Source organism: Xenopus laevis, chromosome 1S, assembly GCF_017654675.1.
Source record: "Xenopus laevis strain J_2021 chromosome 1S, Xenopus_laevis_v10.1, whole genome shotgun sequence".
NCBI classification, from domain to species: Eukaryota; Metazoa; Chordata; class Amphibia; order Anura; family Pipidae; genus Xenopus; species Xenopus laevis.
The window spans coordinates 135,433,782-135,453,157 of NC_054372.1; the positions used below are offsets into that span (position 1 = coordinate 135,433,782).

Below are 19,376 nucleotides of genomic sequence, written 5' to 3' on the forward strand. Positions count from 1 at the left end.
TATTACATTATATTACCCCTTAGAGTTGTATTTTTTATTAGGTGTGCTGGAATAACAGGTGCAAGGATTCCACTATGTCTACTAACTGGTTGCTCTAGGCCATTTGCACACAAGCAAACTTTGCTCCTGGTATTACAGATATTTGAACTCATAAATGCATAGCAGTTCTGTTTCTTGCTGCTGAACAGAATATATGTTGCTCATGTCTAATCATTTTTATTGAGACAGAAGTAGAAACTAACAGAATATTTAAAACAAATATTTAAAAAAACAAACATTATTTTCAAGTGTATGCTCCAGATATAAAAGTGTATACATCAGTTATCAGTCAAAAGAATAATCATATGGGTGGAGCAATCTGAAACTGCAAACATTTCCTTATAGTGCAAACTCAAGTATCAAAACATCTCTGCCCTGTGGCCTGGCTCTCATCAGCCCTTCTCACTCGCTTCCGTTTCTCTCCCTGACTTATTTCTGATTTAGTCAGCTCTAAATAACTAATTGAAATTTGATACAATGAAATCTTATGCTGTTTTTCCTTTCACCTCCTTGATAAATGTACCAGAATTGCTGCATTGTAGAACACAGTTTCCTCATTTGTATAAATCTAGGTGAACAATTCAGGGTCACAGTCCAACCTAATGCAAGAAGTGCAGCCCTGCAGTTTGCATTTATTAGAAGTGTCCCTGAATTTTCAAATAATCTGCTAAATGTAGTATAAATGTACCCATGAACAATCATTATAGATCTTAAAGGCTGAATGTAACGTTCATTTTCAGACCTGAATGTACTTTAGAAAATGTTTTAAAATATATATATATATATATATATATATATATATATATATATATATATATATATATATATATATATATATATATATATATAAATTTAAATTTAAATCTTGCCTGGCTTGTACTCTGTATAAGTAAACTTAGACACAATTGTTATGTTTTTTTATCCACAATACAGTGTTTTTTCCCAAAATTCCAGCATATTAGCAGTGTGATACAATTGTATCAAAAATAGAACAGCTGCGCTCACACTGGATGCATTAGATGAAAATCAGAATAAAATGGTGTCCGCTCTGAGATGGACTAAGGAATGCTGAGCACTGTGGAAACACTGTAGCAAAGTTGAGTTTCAGACAAACATTGCCATGTTTTTTGCCCAACATGCAGCATTTCCTATAATTCCAGTGTAACTGCATTCAAGAGTGGGAGATGTACTTGACACAATTGTTTCTGATGTGTCAACTGCACTTATAATGCTGCTGGCCACTATGGTAACCCTGGAGCTACTGCCACCATTCCTCAGCATCAGTTGGTGCACCTGTGCATTATTTGCAACATGAGGCAGGACAGATAGAGCACAATGGGTGCAGCGGCACTGAGCAAAACACAGAAGTGCAATGAGCGGCTTTGGACCAAAGTACCTTTAATGAATGGTGTCAAATCCTACAATAACTTCATCAATATGTGTGCAACTGTAGCTGTGGTCACAATTGAGTCTCTATATCTTATACTTTGTTGTTCAAGCATGGGTAAACCTATTACATAGCTTTCGTTTTTACAATAGAAAAAAGACAGTATCTTAACTGCCAGCTTTTGAACACAGGCCCTAACCTGTGTGCATACATGTATGGATACACACCCGCACAAAAAAAATGGAATGCAACCTCAACTATTCCACCTGTCATCTCTCAACACAGTTGGCAGTTTAGTTCATACTGACTGTTCATCTGTCTATCCAATAATGACCAGCCTGGGTATTCCACTATCTTTCAAAGCTCATGTTTTGACATTTGACAAGAAAGGAAGAATAAGAAAAGGTCATGCTTAGACATTCTGTAAGACAAAAGAGCAAGGAGAATTCATATTTAAGACTTGATGACTTGCTTCAGACTTAATTCAGACCTTAGTAAAGTCCAAAGAATATTGTCCTAGTGGTCAGGCAGGAAGCTGTTGAGCGTTGTATTATCTCCATCACTCTCCTCTACATTGGTAGCAAATGTCTTCAACTTTTTTGGCTTCACTTTACTTTGTTGGTCACTTTCTGGTAGCAGAGAAGTGATACAGGTCATCTCTGTAAAGTTTGACTGGCGCATCTTGTAGCGGCTTTTAACTCTGGAAAGTTTAGCAGCAAGCGCAATAGTAGATATAATAAAAATTGTGCATATAACAGCCAGAATCAAGATAGCCAACATGCATTGCCTCATGAGGGAATGTACAGGAGGTGAGTGCTCTGCGGAAGTTGTTATGAATGTCACAACCATAGGTTTGGAAGATGAAATGGAATCATCTGTTTTAGGTTTGGTGGTATCCTCGGAGTCTCTAGGATGAGGAGTTGATGTCACTATGGATTCAAATTGTGATTTTTTTGAAAACTGCAAAGGTGGACTTAATGTATTATCTTCATTCGCATGGCCTGTGTCGTTCTTTGACTGGGTAGTGGAATGAATGGTTTCTGTGTGGATGTGATCAGAGTTAGTGGTTTCCTCAATGTCTTCAGTGGTGCTAAAATTTACTTCTGGAGACTCTGTAGAATTTAGGAATGAAATACTATCTGGAGAACCTGTAGACTTGTGGATGAGTGTTGTCTGAGTTGTTTCTTGTTCAGGTGAAATGCTATTAGTTTCACTTAAATCTAGGCTTGATTCTGAGTGGGTCACCAGCATGGAAGCGTCAGTGGATTCCTCTAATAATGAAGTTGGTTTGATGGTCACGATCATAGGCTCAGATGTCCATGAAATTGGTGCACTGCTATTCTCCAGCCCAGCATCTACAGAATTATTAGCATTTTCCCTTTTCTTACGGAATAATCTAGAATACTGTAATTCCATTTTGCCCTCATATGCCCCCGTGGCCGGGTCTTGCAAGGTTTCATCTTTCTGCAAAGCCAAATGTCCATTGTCTTGAGCTGGAAGTTTGTAGGCAAAAGAAAGGAGAATAAAAATGCTCAATTCCAAGAAGGCGACCCATGGGGAAAGCATTTTACCTGTAACATCGAAACCAAGAATTAGTATGCAAAGACCCTGGGGGAGGGGGGCAACTCAAACAAGTCAGAAACCACTGCTATAGACTGTGTTGTTGCAACATTTGTCTCTAGCTTATCTATAGCCGATGGAAAGCAGTGTAGCAGCTCCCTCTCTATGTGGATAGGCTTTGAATGTCTCTGTGGCTGAAATAGAACTGAGGAGAAGAAAAAAAAGGATAGAAATAGGAGAAGAAGAAGAGAAGAGTGCACCAGAAAGCATTGGAACACAATGGTAGAGCAGGAGAGCAAAGGGAAGGGCAAGAAATTGGGAGAGCGAGAAACAAAGACAAAGTGGGTAGAGAAGAATGATGCTTTAATTGCCATAGACTACAGGAACTGATACAACCTTTATCAAAGGAACTGAACCCTGAGCATGTTAGACAGAATACTGTGAATTAACTAAGCCATTCTCTAAGCCAGGGATCCCCAACCTTTTGAACCCGTGAGCAACATTCAGAAGTAAAAGGAGTTGGGGAGCAACACAAGCATGAAAAATGTTCTTGGGGTGCCAAATAAGTGCTGTGATTGGCCATTTGGTAGCCCCTATGTGGATTTTCAACCTACATTGAGACTCTGTTTGGCAGTGTACCTGTTATTTTTTACAACCAAAACTTGCCTCCAAGCCTGGAATTCAAAAATAAGCTCCTGCTTTGAGGCCACTGGGAGCAACATCCAAGGGGTTGGAGAGCAACATGTTGCTCACGAGCTACTGGTTGGGGATCACTGAGTCTAAGCCATATTTTCAGCCACTTTATTGTTGCGGGGTTAAATAGGATAAAGGCTTGGGCAATGTTTTGTATGCTTCTTTTTAGAATAATGGGCTTTCTACAATACTGGAGACCCAACAGCAGCTGGACCTGCTGTCTCTAATGTTGCATCACTTGTTGAGATGAACACTACGTAACTGCTCAGGAACTAATGGAGTGTATAGAATGTGCACATTAACTGCATGAGGAATACAGGAATCCTCATATGTGCTAGAGGTGACATTAAACAACAAAGCTAGTTCCACAAAAACATGTGCTGCCTTTGTGGTAATAAACCTTCACCAAGTGAACACTTTTATTAAACTGAATTAGAAATACAGACATAAGATGTTACATACGGCGTATTTACTAGTCAGCTCTGACATTCTACCAAAACGAAAAATCCCATATTAAGCAGTGACTGTATTTTGGGAGGATCGCAGACACGCCATTAAGGTGGGGGTGTCAACACGTCAACTAAAACAGCATTCTGAGAACTTTGTGGTGCTACCATAGAAAAATATAACGCACAATTTTATTTCAGTGAATGTGTCTGTTAGATCATGTGTTTAACAGGAAGAACCAAGGCTTGTGATCTAATTAAACTGATTCAGAGAATTGATCTGCTGTTCTGATCAACTTGTCTCCGGGTACATGTCTAGCAGTAGGCGACAATCTACCTAATGTATCACGGATTACACAGAACTTGTATGCTGGATTGCAAGGGATATTTCCAAAATTAGTTATCTGGAACAAATTTCATTGTGAAAACCCTTAGAGCATTGATTAAAGACAGATGCATCAATCAGAACTCCCTGGATTTTAGGTTTCCTGATAAGAGATCCCATATATGTAGAATGCTTACTAGGCTTTAGCAAGCAATACATTTGGAACACAGTAGCTTTCAAACATAGCAAAACCATTAGTAAACACATGAAATACACAAATTGCTTTTAAAATCCATGATGGTTCAATATAAAGCTACACAACATACTATACTTTCCCTATTCAGTGTGTACAGGGGGTCTAATATGTAATATATTGTTTGCTTAGGTTACAAGGGTTTAAATAGAAGTTTCAGGCCTATCACTCACCCCAGATACTAGCCCTTTACTTTCAGTGTTATGATATGTTTTGCATATAACTTTGCATGTATTTATATTTATATAACAACTTACATTTTCTACACAACCCATATTTTGTTGTGCTCATGTTTTTTTTTTCATTGCCCAGATGATTTAATTTTTTCATAAAGTGCCTATGATGTTTCCCCATAGCTATTTCTCAATAGTTTTGGGTTGCGTAGAGAGCCAGCTATCTGGCATAGCAAGGGCTTTGTTACTTGGGCTTAATAATGCGAATAAAATCACTGATTTCACAAACCCACAAAATCTTATGACGCAATTTCCTAGGACAGCTTAAACATTTGTGGAATACCCCACAATGCGATCTTTAATGATGTAAGATAAAATCAGATGCATTTGTTTTTCCATGTGCACTTGCATTGTATATGAAGCCATGCCAGCTTCGGTGGCAGTAACGAATATGTAACGAATAAAAACAATGTTAAGGAAATGTGCGACTACCTCTGTTACGGGGGCATCTGAGAAAAATCCCTTGTGAAGTTAATTCCCGACTTTGTTTTTAATTGCTACTGCTACGCCAAGATACAATTTAGGAGTACTACATGCCCCTTAGGCACAATAGCAGAAGTTGCCATACTGGTTGGAACATTTTGTGTGGTCAGAGTGAGCATGGAATCACTTAACTGCATTGGCAATTGCAGAGATGAACATTCTTTTAACTGTTTGGGAGAATGTATAATGCACTTCCCTTGCAGTTTAACTGCTTCTCGCTACAACTCGCTACAACAGCTTGTTTTTCAGATGCCTAAACATTTTCTTAATATCTTTCTGCCTACCTACTTAGCGAATGTTACAAATAAACCCTTTCTCTAATGCTCAATAGCATTAAAAATCCCATATTTTACCTACATCACTGGCTATTACCCTAATGTGATCATATACAGTTGTTTGTAACATCCACATCTACTTACCCTACAAACCTGTACAGACTGCAGAATGGGCTCCGGGTGTGTGGCTCAGCATCCAAAGTGCTCAGGTTGACCGAGTCCTTCCCAGCACTGGGGCATGTCCCAGCTTCAGAGTTGTATACACAGTATACCTGCACAGGATATAGAGGAGGGTGTGGAAAGTTTAATAAATAAGGAAGGATACTGCCGTAGGCTGTGGTTTTGAGAGAGGCGGGGAAGTAGTAGAAGAGATGTGAGTGTGTTAAAAGCAAACGGCTGATAAACAATGACAAGGGAGGGACAGTGCAAATAAATGTTGGCAGGAGAAGGGTGAAAAGAATAAAAGAAACAGAGCGGGTTGATGGAGAAGAAGGAGTAATAGCAGGCAGCACTATACCTCAGACAGTCCTGAAGTGAGGAGTGGGGGGATTGGTCATTACAGAGGCAGATCCCATGTGTCTTGCTGGGAGCCAAACTTGCAGACATGACGGCACATGCTGAAAATCTACCGTTTGTGGGGCAGCTGATGACTGATTAGCACTGAAACCATCCTTATGCTCTTAACTGGGATTCACGTTATGAATAATCATAAAGCTTCAGGTCTGAATGAATGGGGCCAAAGGTAATAACATAATCCCGGTCTCAAAAAATATGAATGAGCAGAATGGCGGATTTAAGTCAGAGTGCATTCTTACAGGATTAATAATTGTGTTGTAGATTGATTTCAACTTAACACGGTTGTTCCATTTCCCTTTTCTTGAAAATGCCTAGTTTACAAAAAACAAAAAAAACAACCTTATCACATATAGCACTCCTGCTTAGCCGTTCCTGATAGGATGTAAATATGAAACTGAATAAGTGCTCCACGGGGGCATTATAGGTGGTGTTTTTACAAATGTACTATTACTTAGGATATCCCTGTACTTTGTACACCAGGACCATGACAAATGCTAAGCCCAGTTCAGCCTCAGAAATCACCCTCCCGAGTCCCAGTATTTCCCAGTTTTTCAAAGAAATTACAAGTTAGTAGCATTATAGTTTGGGTTGAAAAAAGACACGCATCCATTGAGTTCATCCTTTTTGTCCATATGAAACCTGACTACCTGCTAGGTGATCCAAAGGAAAAAATGTGCAACACAAGCCTTTAAAGGGATTCTGTCATGATTTTATGGTGTAGTTTTATTTCTGAAATAACAATGTTTAGACTGCAAATAAATCACTCTACCATATAAAATTTTATTTCTGAACCAAGTATTTTTTTTTTAGTTGTAATATTGGTGTGTAGGCAGCCATCTCAGGTCATTTTGCCTGGTCATGTGCTTTCAGAAAGAGCTAGCACTTCAGAATGGAACTGCTTTCTGGCAGTCTGTTGTTTCTCCTACTCAATGTAAACAAAGGAGTCGCAGTGGGACCTTGATTTTTTACTATTGAGTGATGTTCTTATATCTACCAGGAAGCTGTTATCTTGTGTCAGGGAGCTGTTATCTGGTTAACTTTCCATTATTCTGCTGATTGAGAGGAAAAGGAGGGGGTCATAGCACTCCAACTTGTAGCGCAGGACTAAAGAGTAACTGAAGTTTATCAGAGCACAAGTCACATGGCTAAGGGCACCTAGGAAACTAACACCATGCATAGTCACTTGTCACATTTCAAAATTAAATAAAACAAAATCAGTTTGCTCTTTTAAAAATAGATATGTGAAGAAATCTGCTGGAGCAGCACTATTAACTAATGTGTTTTGCAAAAACTATATTTTCCCATGACAGAACCCCTTTAATAAATAAAATATAGTTGCTAGCAGCAGCCCTCTTTGGTATAGGAGCCATGAATAATATCTGACTGCTGCTTATCACTAATTGAATGCTTATCTGTAGTGTGCTTTGTAAATCAGACTATATGGGAACCCAAACCACAGCCTTCATTAATACAGAAACAGCAAATCTATAGAAATGGTATTTAAGATTTTAAAAACAAACTTTTAAGGGCTAATTTATTACCGTATATGTAGCTGATGGAGCTAATGGATTTGAAATGTACACTATAAAAATGCACTGCACAGTTGTGCTTGTTGCACCTAACTTTGCACATCAGGGCCAAGATGCAGCACGTTTGGGTAGAAGGGTGACTTGTGCTTTAGTGTTCTTGAGTAGGCATTAAGTAGAAGCTCCTGCAAATGTCCTCTCCCTGTGCCTCTTATTACTTGGTAGATGCAACTTGCACCTAAGAGTGCACTATACACAACTTGTGCATTTAGCATCAGTTTGCTCCAGACAAGACAGTGCTGGAATTCTGTGAAGGAATGGAGCACTGTGTAAAACCTTTTGTGATTTCTGTATCATCTTTATAAATGAGCCTTCAAAATAAATCTGCACGCACTCCTGCAACCATGGCCATGGAGGTTAAAAATGTAACTTTATTCCATATTAGTTAAAAGATATGCGTCCTAACGCGTTTCGTATCAACAGATACGTAATCATAGGCACTTGTTAACAAAATGACCGTTACAACAATTTAAACCTAATTAGAGGAAATGACGTCCTGGATGACCCTACTTAGGGTACTCCCATCGGACTTAATACTTAAAAGCAATTAACTCTTAACAAATCGGAAAGTTACTACTACAAAAATTCATCATTTGAAAAAATACAATTAGAAGAAATTGCGATCTTGAAAAAATTCATTCTTACTTTATACAAAGCATGCAAATCTTAATAAAACATTCCTATGTACATTTCAATTTTAATATTTTAAATTAAATACTTCAAGCCCACCTTTATACTTTTTGGATTTCATATTTAAATATTTTTTAAATTTCATATTTAAAAATTGATTTCATGCTTTTAGATTCCACAGAAAAACTTCTAAAGCGAAAAAGCTGAAAACCTACATCCATCGCTTAAACACATGTATCATCACTTTTAAACTGAAACATTTTTGCTTCTTAACACAGACTCATATTGAAACCTTGTTACATGATCTCTGGTCATGTCTGTTAGCTGGAGTGTCGCAAATCCATACGGTTACGTCAAGTTCCTATTCCTACTTTCTACATTGTTTAATACTTAAACTACGGAACTGCTGACTATAAAGTTATAATTTGTTTAATTAATTTATTCCCAAACTCCAAATGAAAAAATGAACGTTTAAATAAATAATAAAATAAACTGTAGAGAGACAATGTACATACTTTAGCTTTATGAAAAATGCTGAATAAATTCATGTGCGGACTTATCTTCAGTGGCAAGCCAAAATATATTTTTAAAAATATCATATATATCTATTTTAAACGTGACACACCACGTCAAATCGAAAATTTAATCCTTTTGGCTGCCTCGTGTCTAATGTAAATATCCAATACGCTTCTCTATAACGAAGTTTCGCTGCTTTGTCACCACCCCTTGAGGACTGATAAATCTTTTCTACTCCTTGGATTTTAAGATTAGTTATGTCACCATTACTGCATTCCAAAAAATGCCTGGATACTGTTGTGCTGTTGCTGCGGGTTTCAATGCTATGTATATGTTCGCGCATTCTGCATTTTAAATTCCTAGTGGTACTTCCTACATATTGAATGCTGCATTTCTTGCAAGTCAACAGATACACTACAAAAGTGGTGTTACAATTTATGTAGCATTTATTATGGTAGGTATTGGTCGTACTACTGCTCACAAAAACTGGAGCCTTTTCTATGTATTTACAAGTCACGCAACGACCAGCTCCACATGGGTAAGTACCCCATACATTCAGCCATGTTCTCGGACTATTCTGCTTCCCACATACATCGCTCGGTGACAAGATGTTTCCAATTGTTCTGGCTCGACGTGACACAAACCTACATCCATTTTCCATAACCCTTCGCAATTTGTCATCACCATCTAAAACAGGTAAATATTTTTGAACTATTTTCTTAATCTTGTAAAACTGCCTACTATAAGTAGTGATAAACAGTGGTGAAGTACTTTCTGTGGAGCTTTTAAACTTTTTCTCTCTATTTAAGAGTGTATTCCTATCTTCTTTAAAAGCCTTCACAAAAGCTGTTTCTAAAAGGGGTAGAGAATATCCTCGAGCCAAAAAACGATCCCTCAGTTGCACTGATTGTGACAAAAACTCTACATCTGTACTGCAATTTCTACGCAATCGCTGAAATTGCCCAATTGGTACTGCTTTGAAAATATGTTTAGGATGGCAGGAGTCCGCCCGCAACAACGAATTTCCCGCTGTTTCTTTCCTATATACCGTGCTTACTATTTCACTTGATTTACTTTTTAATTTCAAATCCAAAAAATCTATAGTAGCATAATCAAAAGAAAAAGTGAATTTTAAATTACAGTCATTGTGATTAAGACTGTCTACAAAACTTGAAAACTGTGACTCTGAACCTCTCCAAACCAAGATCAGGTCATCCACATACCTTTTGTATAACTTAATAAAATTAACCCCTGTGACGTTACCCCCAAAAAGATGGACTTCCTCCCACCACCCCATGTACAAATTTGCATAGGTGGGCGCAAATTTCGCACCCATTGAGGTGCCGCATGTTTGGAGGTAAAAAGTCCGATCAAATGTGAAAAAATTGTGCGTTAGAAGATAGGCCAGATTTTTCTGCTTGGTAAGGATTGCCTAGCGGTTTACATCAACGTAAAAATTTGAGCAATTTGAGCATTACATGCATATATACATGCATATAAAAATAAGGGATTTGACCAGTTAAGTTTATAAGTGTTTTGCTCTATTGATAGATTATAATCAGTCCAAAGGAGATTGGAGCCGGCATCTTCTTTTTTGTTTATAAATGAGGCCTCTAGTTTTTAAATATGTAAGGTGTCAATAAATTGTACCTATTTTTTGAATGAGACAAAAATCAACTCGAAGTGGGACCATTAAGTTGAAATGGGACGGTCTGTGGGAATTAAATAGCTGTAGTTCTATATTTCCAACTGTATGCTGAATGGCAAAGGTTCACTTGGAAGTAAGTGCTGTATAGGCACATGCGCAGATAGAGTTAGGGGCATTTAACGAAGGTAACAGCTAGACTGGGGGGGAGCAGAGATGGGGGTCTATGTAGGGTAGGGTGATCGAGGTTTTTATAATTAAGGGTTTGGTTCTCCTTTAACACATTAAGAACCACTGGGCTTTTTTCAGGTGTCCCGTTGGCCCAATCCGACACTGCCTCCAGACCTAGCCCTTCCTCTTAAGCCCTGGCTAGCAGGATTCCTGGTAGGAACTCCTAGTTGGGGCTATAGCTGCCCATACTAATTACCTTGCTCTCTTACACTCCCTAGAGTATACTGTTTTACCACTAGGTCTCATACTACCTAGGCTAAGTACCTACTGCTGCAGAGCCCACTGCTCAGCTTTCTTCCCATGATGCATCTCAAAATATAAATTCCTGAAACCTTCCCTTATATAACCTACTATTCTCCACCCACTGGGGACTTTCCCTCTTAACTGTTATTCTTCAGCTCCCCTAGTGGCCAACCTAAACATATGTATTAGCCATTACTTAAACATTTATAGTAAACCATTAACATTTTATCCTATTACCCTTCACCCTCCTGAAAACCACACACGCCCTCATGTCTGCCAATTCAACTATTACTCTACATCTTCACAGGTGGGTGGAACCATATGCAAGACTACCCTATGGGCTCACTGACACTACTCATCACATCATCATTTTATGTCCTACTGTCTACAAAACCATGAGAAAAACCATAGTTAGGTATTGCCAATAGTCTGCATTCTTTATTTGCATGTATACGTGCCAGGGCTAGGCTAGGCCAGCTGCATTGTCACCTGCGTTTGCACGAACAGGAGCACATTAGTGGACAGGGAAAGTACATGCCTGGCATCCCCCAAGCTTTGGGCCATAGGCATGTGCCTCTTCTGCCTACCCTTAGTTCTGGTCCTGATACATGCAGGGTCACTTTAAGATACTGGTGGCACCAGGACAAATATGCGGTTGATGGTGCCCAACAGCTTATTTATGGCAACACTTCAGTAACCCTATTCAAAACATTTGTTTATATGAGGGCTGTCTGCTAGCAAATCATAGTACTTTTGTTTTAATTACCATTATGGACTCTCACCCACTATGTAGTGAGAATAGCAAACCCTAAGGATAAGCTAATTCATTGGGTGGTGTCCAGTGAAAAAAAACAATTTTTTTCCCTCGGAAAATAAAGAACAGTGCAGTTATGTGAACTTATAGAACATTGTACATTAATGCATAATGCCATCTCTCTATAGAAAAAGGACGATCAATATAAAGTGACTTTGTTGTTTGAGGGAACAACATCAGTAAAATTGTGGAGGTCGCACAGTCTGCAACTCAGAACACAAAGCAGAAACGGGAATGTGAAACCAAATCTTGTGTACTTCATAACAAATTAAAAATAAGATTCATTTAAATGGCGCTCCACTAGTGATTGATGTTGCAGGGAGGGATTAACTAATTGAATGGATAATGGGAATGGAAGTTTGTTATGGGGCCTTTCTTTAACCTTTTGTGTTCCAATCCAGTGTTTTCTGTAAGAGTCATCACTCAGCACGTAGCCGCACAACTCAAATATTTACTGCCGTATCCATAGCTAGGAGCTGGCAGGGGTGAGTCACTGGGTTAACCCCTTAGTCCTTACTTATTTGTCATGTGAAGCATATACTGTGCAATATTACTGGAAAAAGTAATTTTACATTCATTTTTTCAAATCAACATTTTATAGATTCCTATACAACAATAATAGATGTCAACACCATAGACAATAAAATGAATGACATACAGTTTTACAGGTTCCAGATAAAGAAACCCCCACTGCCCACAGGGCTGTAATTTTGGTCTGTGCTGCTCTAGACTTACCCTCCTTCTGCAGTCAGAGCATGTGCAGTAAAGTTCCATATTGTACACTCACTAATATCCAGTAGACATGGTAACCCTCTTCCCCCATTGAAGCTTTTGTTTTACTATGGATTATTTAAGCTATGCAGCACCCATGTCTCTGGTGGAGGGGCACTTCCAATATTTCTGCACAGATGCCTCTGACAGTGTTATAACTCAGCAGTAGGGATGCACTAAATCCACTATTTTAAGATAAGGCCGGATCCCGAATACTTTGTGAAAGATTCAGCCGAATACCGGAGCCAAATTTGCATATGTAAATTAGGGAAACGAGGGGGAAAGAGAACTGTGTTAAAATGTTTTACTTTCTTGTTTGCATGATCAAGTCATTCGATTTTTTTTTTGGATTCAGAGTGGGTTCAGCCAGGCGCTTGGATTTTGCTGAATACAAATTCTGCTGAAAAAGGTCGAATTTTGGTCAAATCCCAAACTGAAACCTGGATTTGGTGTATCCGTAGTCAACAGGTTTACTGCAATTGCTATCATCAGTAATAAAATAGAAATCCATAGGGGTCATTTACAAAGTGGAAAGCTGGTGCAAAATGAGCATATGCAGGGGGCAGAGGGCAGGCATTGTAGGGCACACACAGGGGGCATAAGGCAAGCAGAGTATGACACACACAGGGGCATAGGGCAGGCATATTATGGCGCACACAAGAAGAATAGGTCAGGCAGAGTATGGCACACACAGGGAGCATAGGGCAGGCATATTATGGCACACACAGGGAGCATAGGGCAGGCAGAGTATGGCACACACACAAGGAGCATAGGGCAGGCATATTATGGCACACACAGGGAGCATAGGGCAGGCAGAGTATGGCACACACAGGGAGCATAGGGCAGGCAGAGTATGGCACACAGGGAGCATAGGGCAGGCAGAGTATGGCACACACAGGGAGCATAGGGCAGGCAGAGTATGACACACACACACACAGGGGGCACAGGGCAGGCAGAGTATGGCACACACAGCGGGCATAGGGCGAGTTGGGCAGCCATGGTTTAGATAAAGCATTTGAATAAACACGAAATTCAGGGTTACAATAGTTTAAACAAACAAACACATATACTGTTTAGTGGTGTTGCTTTGTAAAGCTCTGATCCTAAATGACCAATGAAAATATGAAAGTATCAGGGCGCTCCTGTTGCTTCTATAATTAACACTATAGACAACTATTAATAGTATTTGTTTTGTTAATTGTGCCTTTGATAAAGAGTCCTGTTCTATTTACTAGGCGCAGTACTTTAATCACTTACTGGAGATATTGCTGCTGGCTAACAAGATAGTACTGGTAGAGTTCCTGTTGGTATCTTACCGCAGCATCAAGCTCCACCCCACTGGCCAACGTCTTGTCAGTTAGAGCTGTTATCTTTGTTCAGGCCATTATCGTGCTTCTCATTTCTCTTCCTTCTTCCTAAAATAGCTGCTCAGGGGTTTGGTGCAACTGCTTTGCAGCATTAAATCATGACTGCGCTCATACCTAGCAGATCAGTTAGCCCAGAGCTAAGCCGACATAATTTGTGACCACAGTTCTCAATAACTGGGAATGTTAAAAGATTTATTTTTCTGGAAATGTTATTTTAGAGTTCGACAAATCATTTCTACTTTTCTGAAGTGGCATGCTTTTTACTCCTCTGCAGTTACTGATAGCTGCAACATGGGATGAGGATATGAAAGGGGTAGTTCAGTCTTTAAATTAACTTTCAGTATTCTGTAGACAGATATTCTGAGACAATTTGCAATTGGTCTGCATTTATTAAAAAAAAAATGATTTAGCGATTAGGTTCTTAGGGGTCCAATTTAACCTAGCAACCACGCAGTGTTGTGAATGAGTGACTTGAAGATGAATAGGAGAGGGCCTAAATAGAAAGAGAAAAAGTATAACAATAGCTAAAATGATAGCCTCATTGAGCAATGTTTTTTTATCTTGTTTTAAATTTCTTAATTCTCAAGGGACATGCAAGTCAATTTGCACTGCACCAAAGCAAACTTACTGAGCACAGGAGAGGTATCCATCTTTAGGTTAGACTGGGGCTCAAAATAATAAGCAGAATCCAAAATCCAGTAACGTAAGTATACCCTGTGGGGTCCAGGTGCAGGGCGTGGATCAAGTAAAAGGTACTGTTTTATTGATACAGAGAAAAAGTAAAGAATTTTTAAAAATTCAGAGCTTTCTGGATAATGTGTTTTCGGATAACGGATCCCATACCTGTACCAAATAATGCATTCGTTCACACCAGCATGTTTATGCTATACAAACTTACAAAAGGCCTGTGAGAGGTGCTACAACTAAAAGTTAGTGTGCCACCCAAGTAAATCATTTCACAGGCTATCCTTGTCTGCAGTCACACATTACTTGTCTCCAACACAAAATGTTATGCAATAAGGGCTATACACCACTGATATACAGTATATATACTGCAACCTCTACAGAATTTCTCCTACACTTCTCTTTTTTTCTCCCAGTTGCAGGTTTAATGTCCCTCTACCCCGAATAATGCCACACGTACTCTCTGTCATAGGGCTTTCACATATACAATATGGACGGTCATACTTATCAAAGGGTGTCGTCAGAGAATGCATGACATGGGCCTTTCCTATAGTTGAGCCACAGGATTAAAGGGACATCTTGCCTTCTATGTTGGAAGCTTAACATCACTTATCAAGTGCCAACTTTTAAAACAGCAATTTGTGTTTGCTTTTTCATCTCATCATTTATACGAGTAAAAATGTTCTTCCAAATGACACCGAATAAATGCAGTTTTTTTCCAAAGTAATTCAATGTCAACACTTAAATGTTGGATAAAAGAATAGCCAAAATGGCAAAGACTCAGCCAATGATCAGCTCCAGGAAGATCAAGAAAGGACTAAAAGTCCCATTGTTGAAAAAAAATTGCCAAAGAACATTGACTGGCCTAAAGAGAAATGGAGCAACATTTTGTGGACTGATGAAAGCAAGATTGTTCTTTTTGGGTCTAGGAGCCAAAGACAGTTTGTCAGACGACCCCCAAACACTGAATTGAAGGCACAGTACACTGTGAAGACCGTGAAACATGGTGGCGCAAGTATCATGATATGGGGATGTTTCTCATACTGTGGTGTTGGGCCTATTTATCACATCCCAGGGATCATGGATCAGTTTCAATACATCAAAATACTTGAAGAGGTCATGTTGCCTTATGCTAAAGAGGAAATGCCCTTGAAATGGGAGTTTCAACAAGACAACGACCCCAAACACACCAGTAACGAGCAACATCTTGGTTCCAGACCAACAAGATTGACATTATGGAGTGACCAGCCCAATCCCCAGACCTTAATCCAATAGAAAAACTTTTGTGGTGACATAAAATGCTCTTTCTGAGGCAAAGCCAAGAAATGCAGAAGAAGTTGGTGGACATGTAACACAGATGTGCAGCAGCAAAATCTTTAAAATGTTTTCAGTTTATACAGTGAATGTTTGAGTTTGTAAATTCAGACACTGCTATTTATTTTTTTGAAACAACCTAATATTCCCTTTGCTTCACTTTCAGTAAAGGAATAACACAAATTTACAAATTTTTTTGATTTCAGATCTTGCATACTAGTCCATTACTGAAGGACCTCTCACAAATAATGTACTGAAAAAGAAAATTTTAAATGAGGGTGGTCTACACCTCACGAAACACCAGAGCAATGTCATAGGAAAAAAATATTAAGAAACTCTGTTTTTATATATACAGGGCGACTGTCTCCTGTTCTGAATTAAAAGAATGCTGCATTTAATTATAAATTTAGGGTTTCATCAAAAAGCCATTTATGGAACTTTCCAAGACAGACTGTCTCCCATGGAACTGCACTGTTGTCAGATACAAATGTAAAATCCAATCCAATCTGATAGGAGCATTATAATTTCGTTCAGCAGGAAAGGCAAGCATCTGAAAGCAGAGACATGTTCAAGAGACCGAAAAGCAGCCAATAAATTGCAAGGACAATAAATAGCAGTAACTATATCCTGGACTGCAATGCTGGGACTTGAAATCGGCAGTCTTACCTTGTGGTTCCCTCTTTTACAAAAGCGAAAAGTCTTGGGTTTGAGGCCTATACAAGACTGGGGTTAAAAACTATTTTCACTATATTCAAAATGGAGAAGTCAAAATGTCGTATTTTGGAGGCAACCACGTTCAAGGGCATGTAAAGTCTAAAATAGAATAAGGCTAGAAATGCAGTATTTTGTATACTAAATATAAACATGAACTTACTGCACCACAAGCCTAATCAAACAAATAATTTATACTTTCAAAGTTGGCTACAGGGGGTCACCATCTTATAACTTTGTTATACATCTTTGCAAGACTAAGTGCACATGCTCAGTGTGGTCTGGGCTGCTTAGGGATCGTTATAAACAAAGCTGCTTGAGTTCTGCATGGCTGGTAAGTAAGGCGGGGGCTCCCCCTGCTGTTCATAAGTATGAGTGTTTCCCTGCTCAGCAGTTAGGGACCATCTGACAATTCCTATCCACAGCAGTAAATGGAGGGAGAATTTCACTGCATACAGTCAGGTTTCTTATAAAAACGGTAAACATTTTTTAATTAAAATATAATGGAGATAGGTTTCTTTTTCATTAAAGAAAGTAAAAATGGGATTTTATTTTTGTTTGGCTTTACATGCCCTTTAAAAGTAGCATAGGCTTGTAACCTGATAAACTTTATTTTGTCCTGATTTGTGCCATCATTGGAACAGATACTAAACAGGTGGTTATACAAAGTGTGGCAGTTTGCACTTCAGATTACGGCTAACTTGCAGCCAGCCACATCTTCCTCAGGGTTAGACACTTCACCAAACAATCCGATATCTATTCGATTTGAACACCCATGTGCTAGCCCCAATCTGGCTGGTCCTACTATCAGATAGAGTGGGCCTACGGAAACATCAGATAAAAACCACATCAAGGTGCTGACAAGGCTGGGCTCCGCCTCAACATTTTCCTTTTTTGTCCCTTTCGCTCCTCCTTACATTGTTTTTGCATTATATGTACTTTTATCACCCTCTTTGTTCTTCCAGCCTTCCTTTCTGTGTTCAACTCTCGTCTTTTCTCCAAAGTACCTTTTTCCCAGCAATCCAGAGAGCCACACTTTTTAGCAAACCAGTAAAGGCATAACGTGGTTCCTGAATTTCAAAGCTCACTTTTCCCTAATACACAAGATGCACACTAATCAATTTTTTCCTAAGCTCATTTTAGGGGGAAAAACGTGTTTATGGTCCAAATCCACACATTTATTTAAGCCCAACTCCGCCTCATCCAATAAGCAGTATACCGGCATTTATTTATTCCTTTGAATAAGAAATTGGCATACATTCTTCTCACAAATACCCAGATATTGGTAGACAGTCAGTGTAAACCAGTCATACTATATAAAATATAAATCTTCTGTGAACAGTCATACTGAACATCAGTTTTTTGAAAGGATAGTCAAGTAATGGAGTTCTTATTGCAGAGCATGTATCAATATTTCTACTCTAAGCAACCTTTTTGCCATTACTCCCAAAATTCTGGTTCCATTTCAAGCTAAACCTATTTTTTTTGCCTTTTTTCTCTCAAATACAACTATGCATGCTTAATTCTGAATTGGTTCTGCCTAGGTCTGTGCAATATGACCTTGATGATATATAATAAGGAAAACCTCCTTCCCATAATATGTTCCCTAAAATCAAGAGCAATAAGCCTGAAGATAGAAGTAATGACAATTAAACATTAAAATGAAACGGTAAACATTTATCTTCACTATAATTTTGCTAGCCCCTTTCTGAAATGTACCGGTAGTTCTGTAATAATTTAAGATTTTTAGTGGATGCCCACTTACTTTACATCTACTTATTCACGTCAGCATATAGTTATCCCTATAGTGATACTAGTAAGAAATGTGGATTTAGGAACACCTTGTGTGAATTGCAGAAAGTGACCGGATACTACTTTTATCCTGGATGAATATCTTTAATCTAATACCAGACATACAGAAATAAGAAACAACTCATCCTCCTTTTTAGCAGTCATTATGCAAGAGAATCAGTTAGGATTACAAAATTAGCAATATCACTTGCTAATCAAGGAAATGCTTTTTTCCGCCCTTGAAATATGGTTGATCTTCATTCAACAGCAAATATATGCTCTCTAGTTTCTGTACAGAACATCAAATAATTCATGCAGCTGGAGGTCATCAGGCGGCTGCCCTGAGCCATTGAAAAGGAATTTCCTTGATCATTCAGAAGAATTATACAATAATACATCCTTTGATTTCTAGGAGGGCAATTATTCCTCCCTTCATGCTTGCCATACAAGTAAATCTTTCTGTGCATCAGTTTCAGTCTGAAATCAACATAAACCACTTATCAGGAGGTGAATGTCTGAGTACACATATAGCAGTAAAGCAGTAGCATATCTGGATTTGTCTACATTGGACCTACCATGCATAAAAATATGGGCAAAATTCTGCTACCAAAAGTGCAGCTGGAGATCCATTCAAGATCCATGGAAGCTACTGATTTATCAGTTGGTACTATGGCTTTCATGATTTTCTAAAAAGACCTGAAAGATAATCAGAATGTATGGGGGAAAAAACACCATAAATAAGCATGGTTATTTCTTAACGGGTAATTAGTCCCTCATGGCACAAATATGCACACAAGTCTAAA

At 38.7% G+C, this 19,376-nt stretch overlaps 1 protein-coding gene across 1 annotated transcript; it reads right to left on the reverse strand.

Moving 5' to 3' along the window:
• Positions 1-200: 200 nt before the first annotated feature.
• On the reverse strand, positions 201-6,962 carry LOC108707073 (P-selectin glycoprotein ligand 1). The gene is made up of 2 exons (XM_018244017.2): positions 5,839-6,962; positions 201-2,997 (listed from the first exon to the last, which is right to left on the reverse strand). Exon 2 carries the CDS (start codon positions 2,990-2,992, stop codon positions 1,943-1,945), a length of 1,050 nt encoding a protein of 349 aa, XP_018099506.1. The 5' UTR covers positions 2,993-2,997; positions 5,839-6,962; the 3' UTR covers positions 201-1,942.
• Between the last annotated feature and the right edge of the window lie 12,414 nt (positions 6,963-19,376).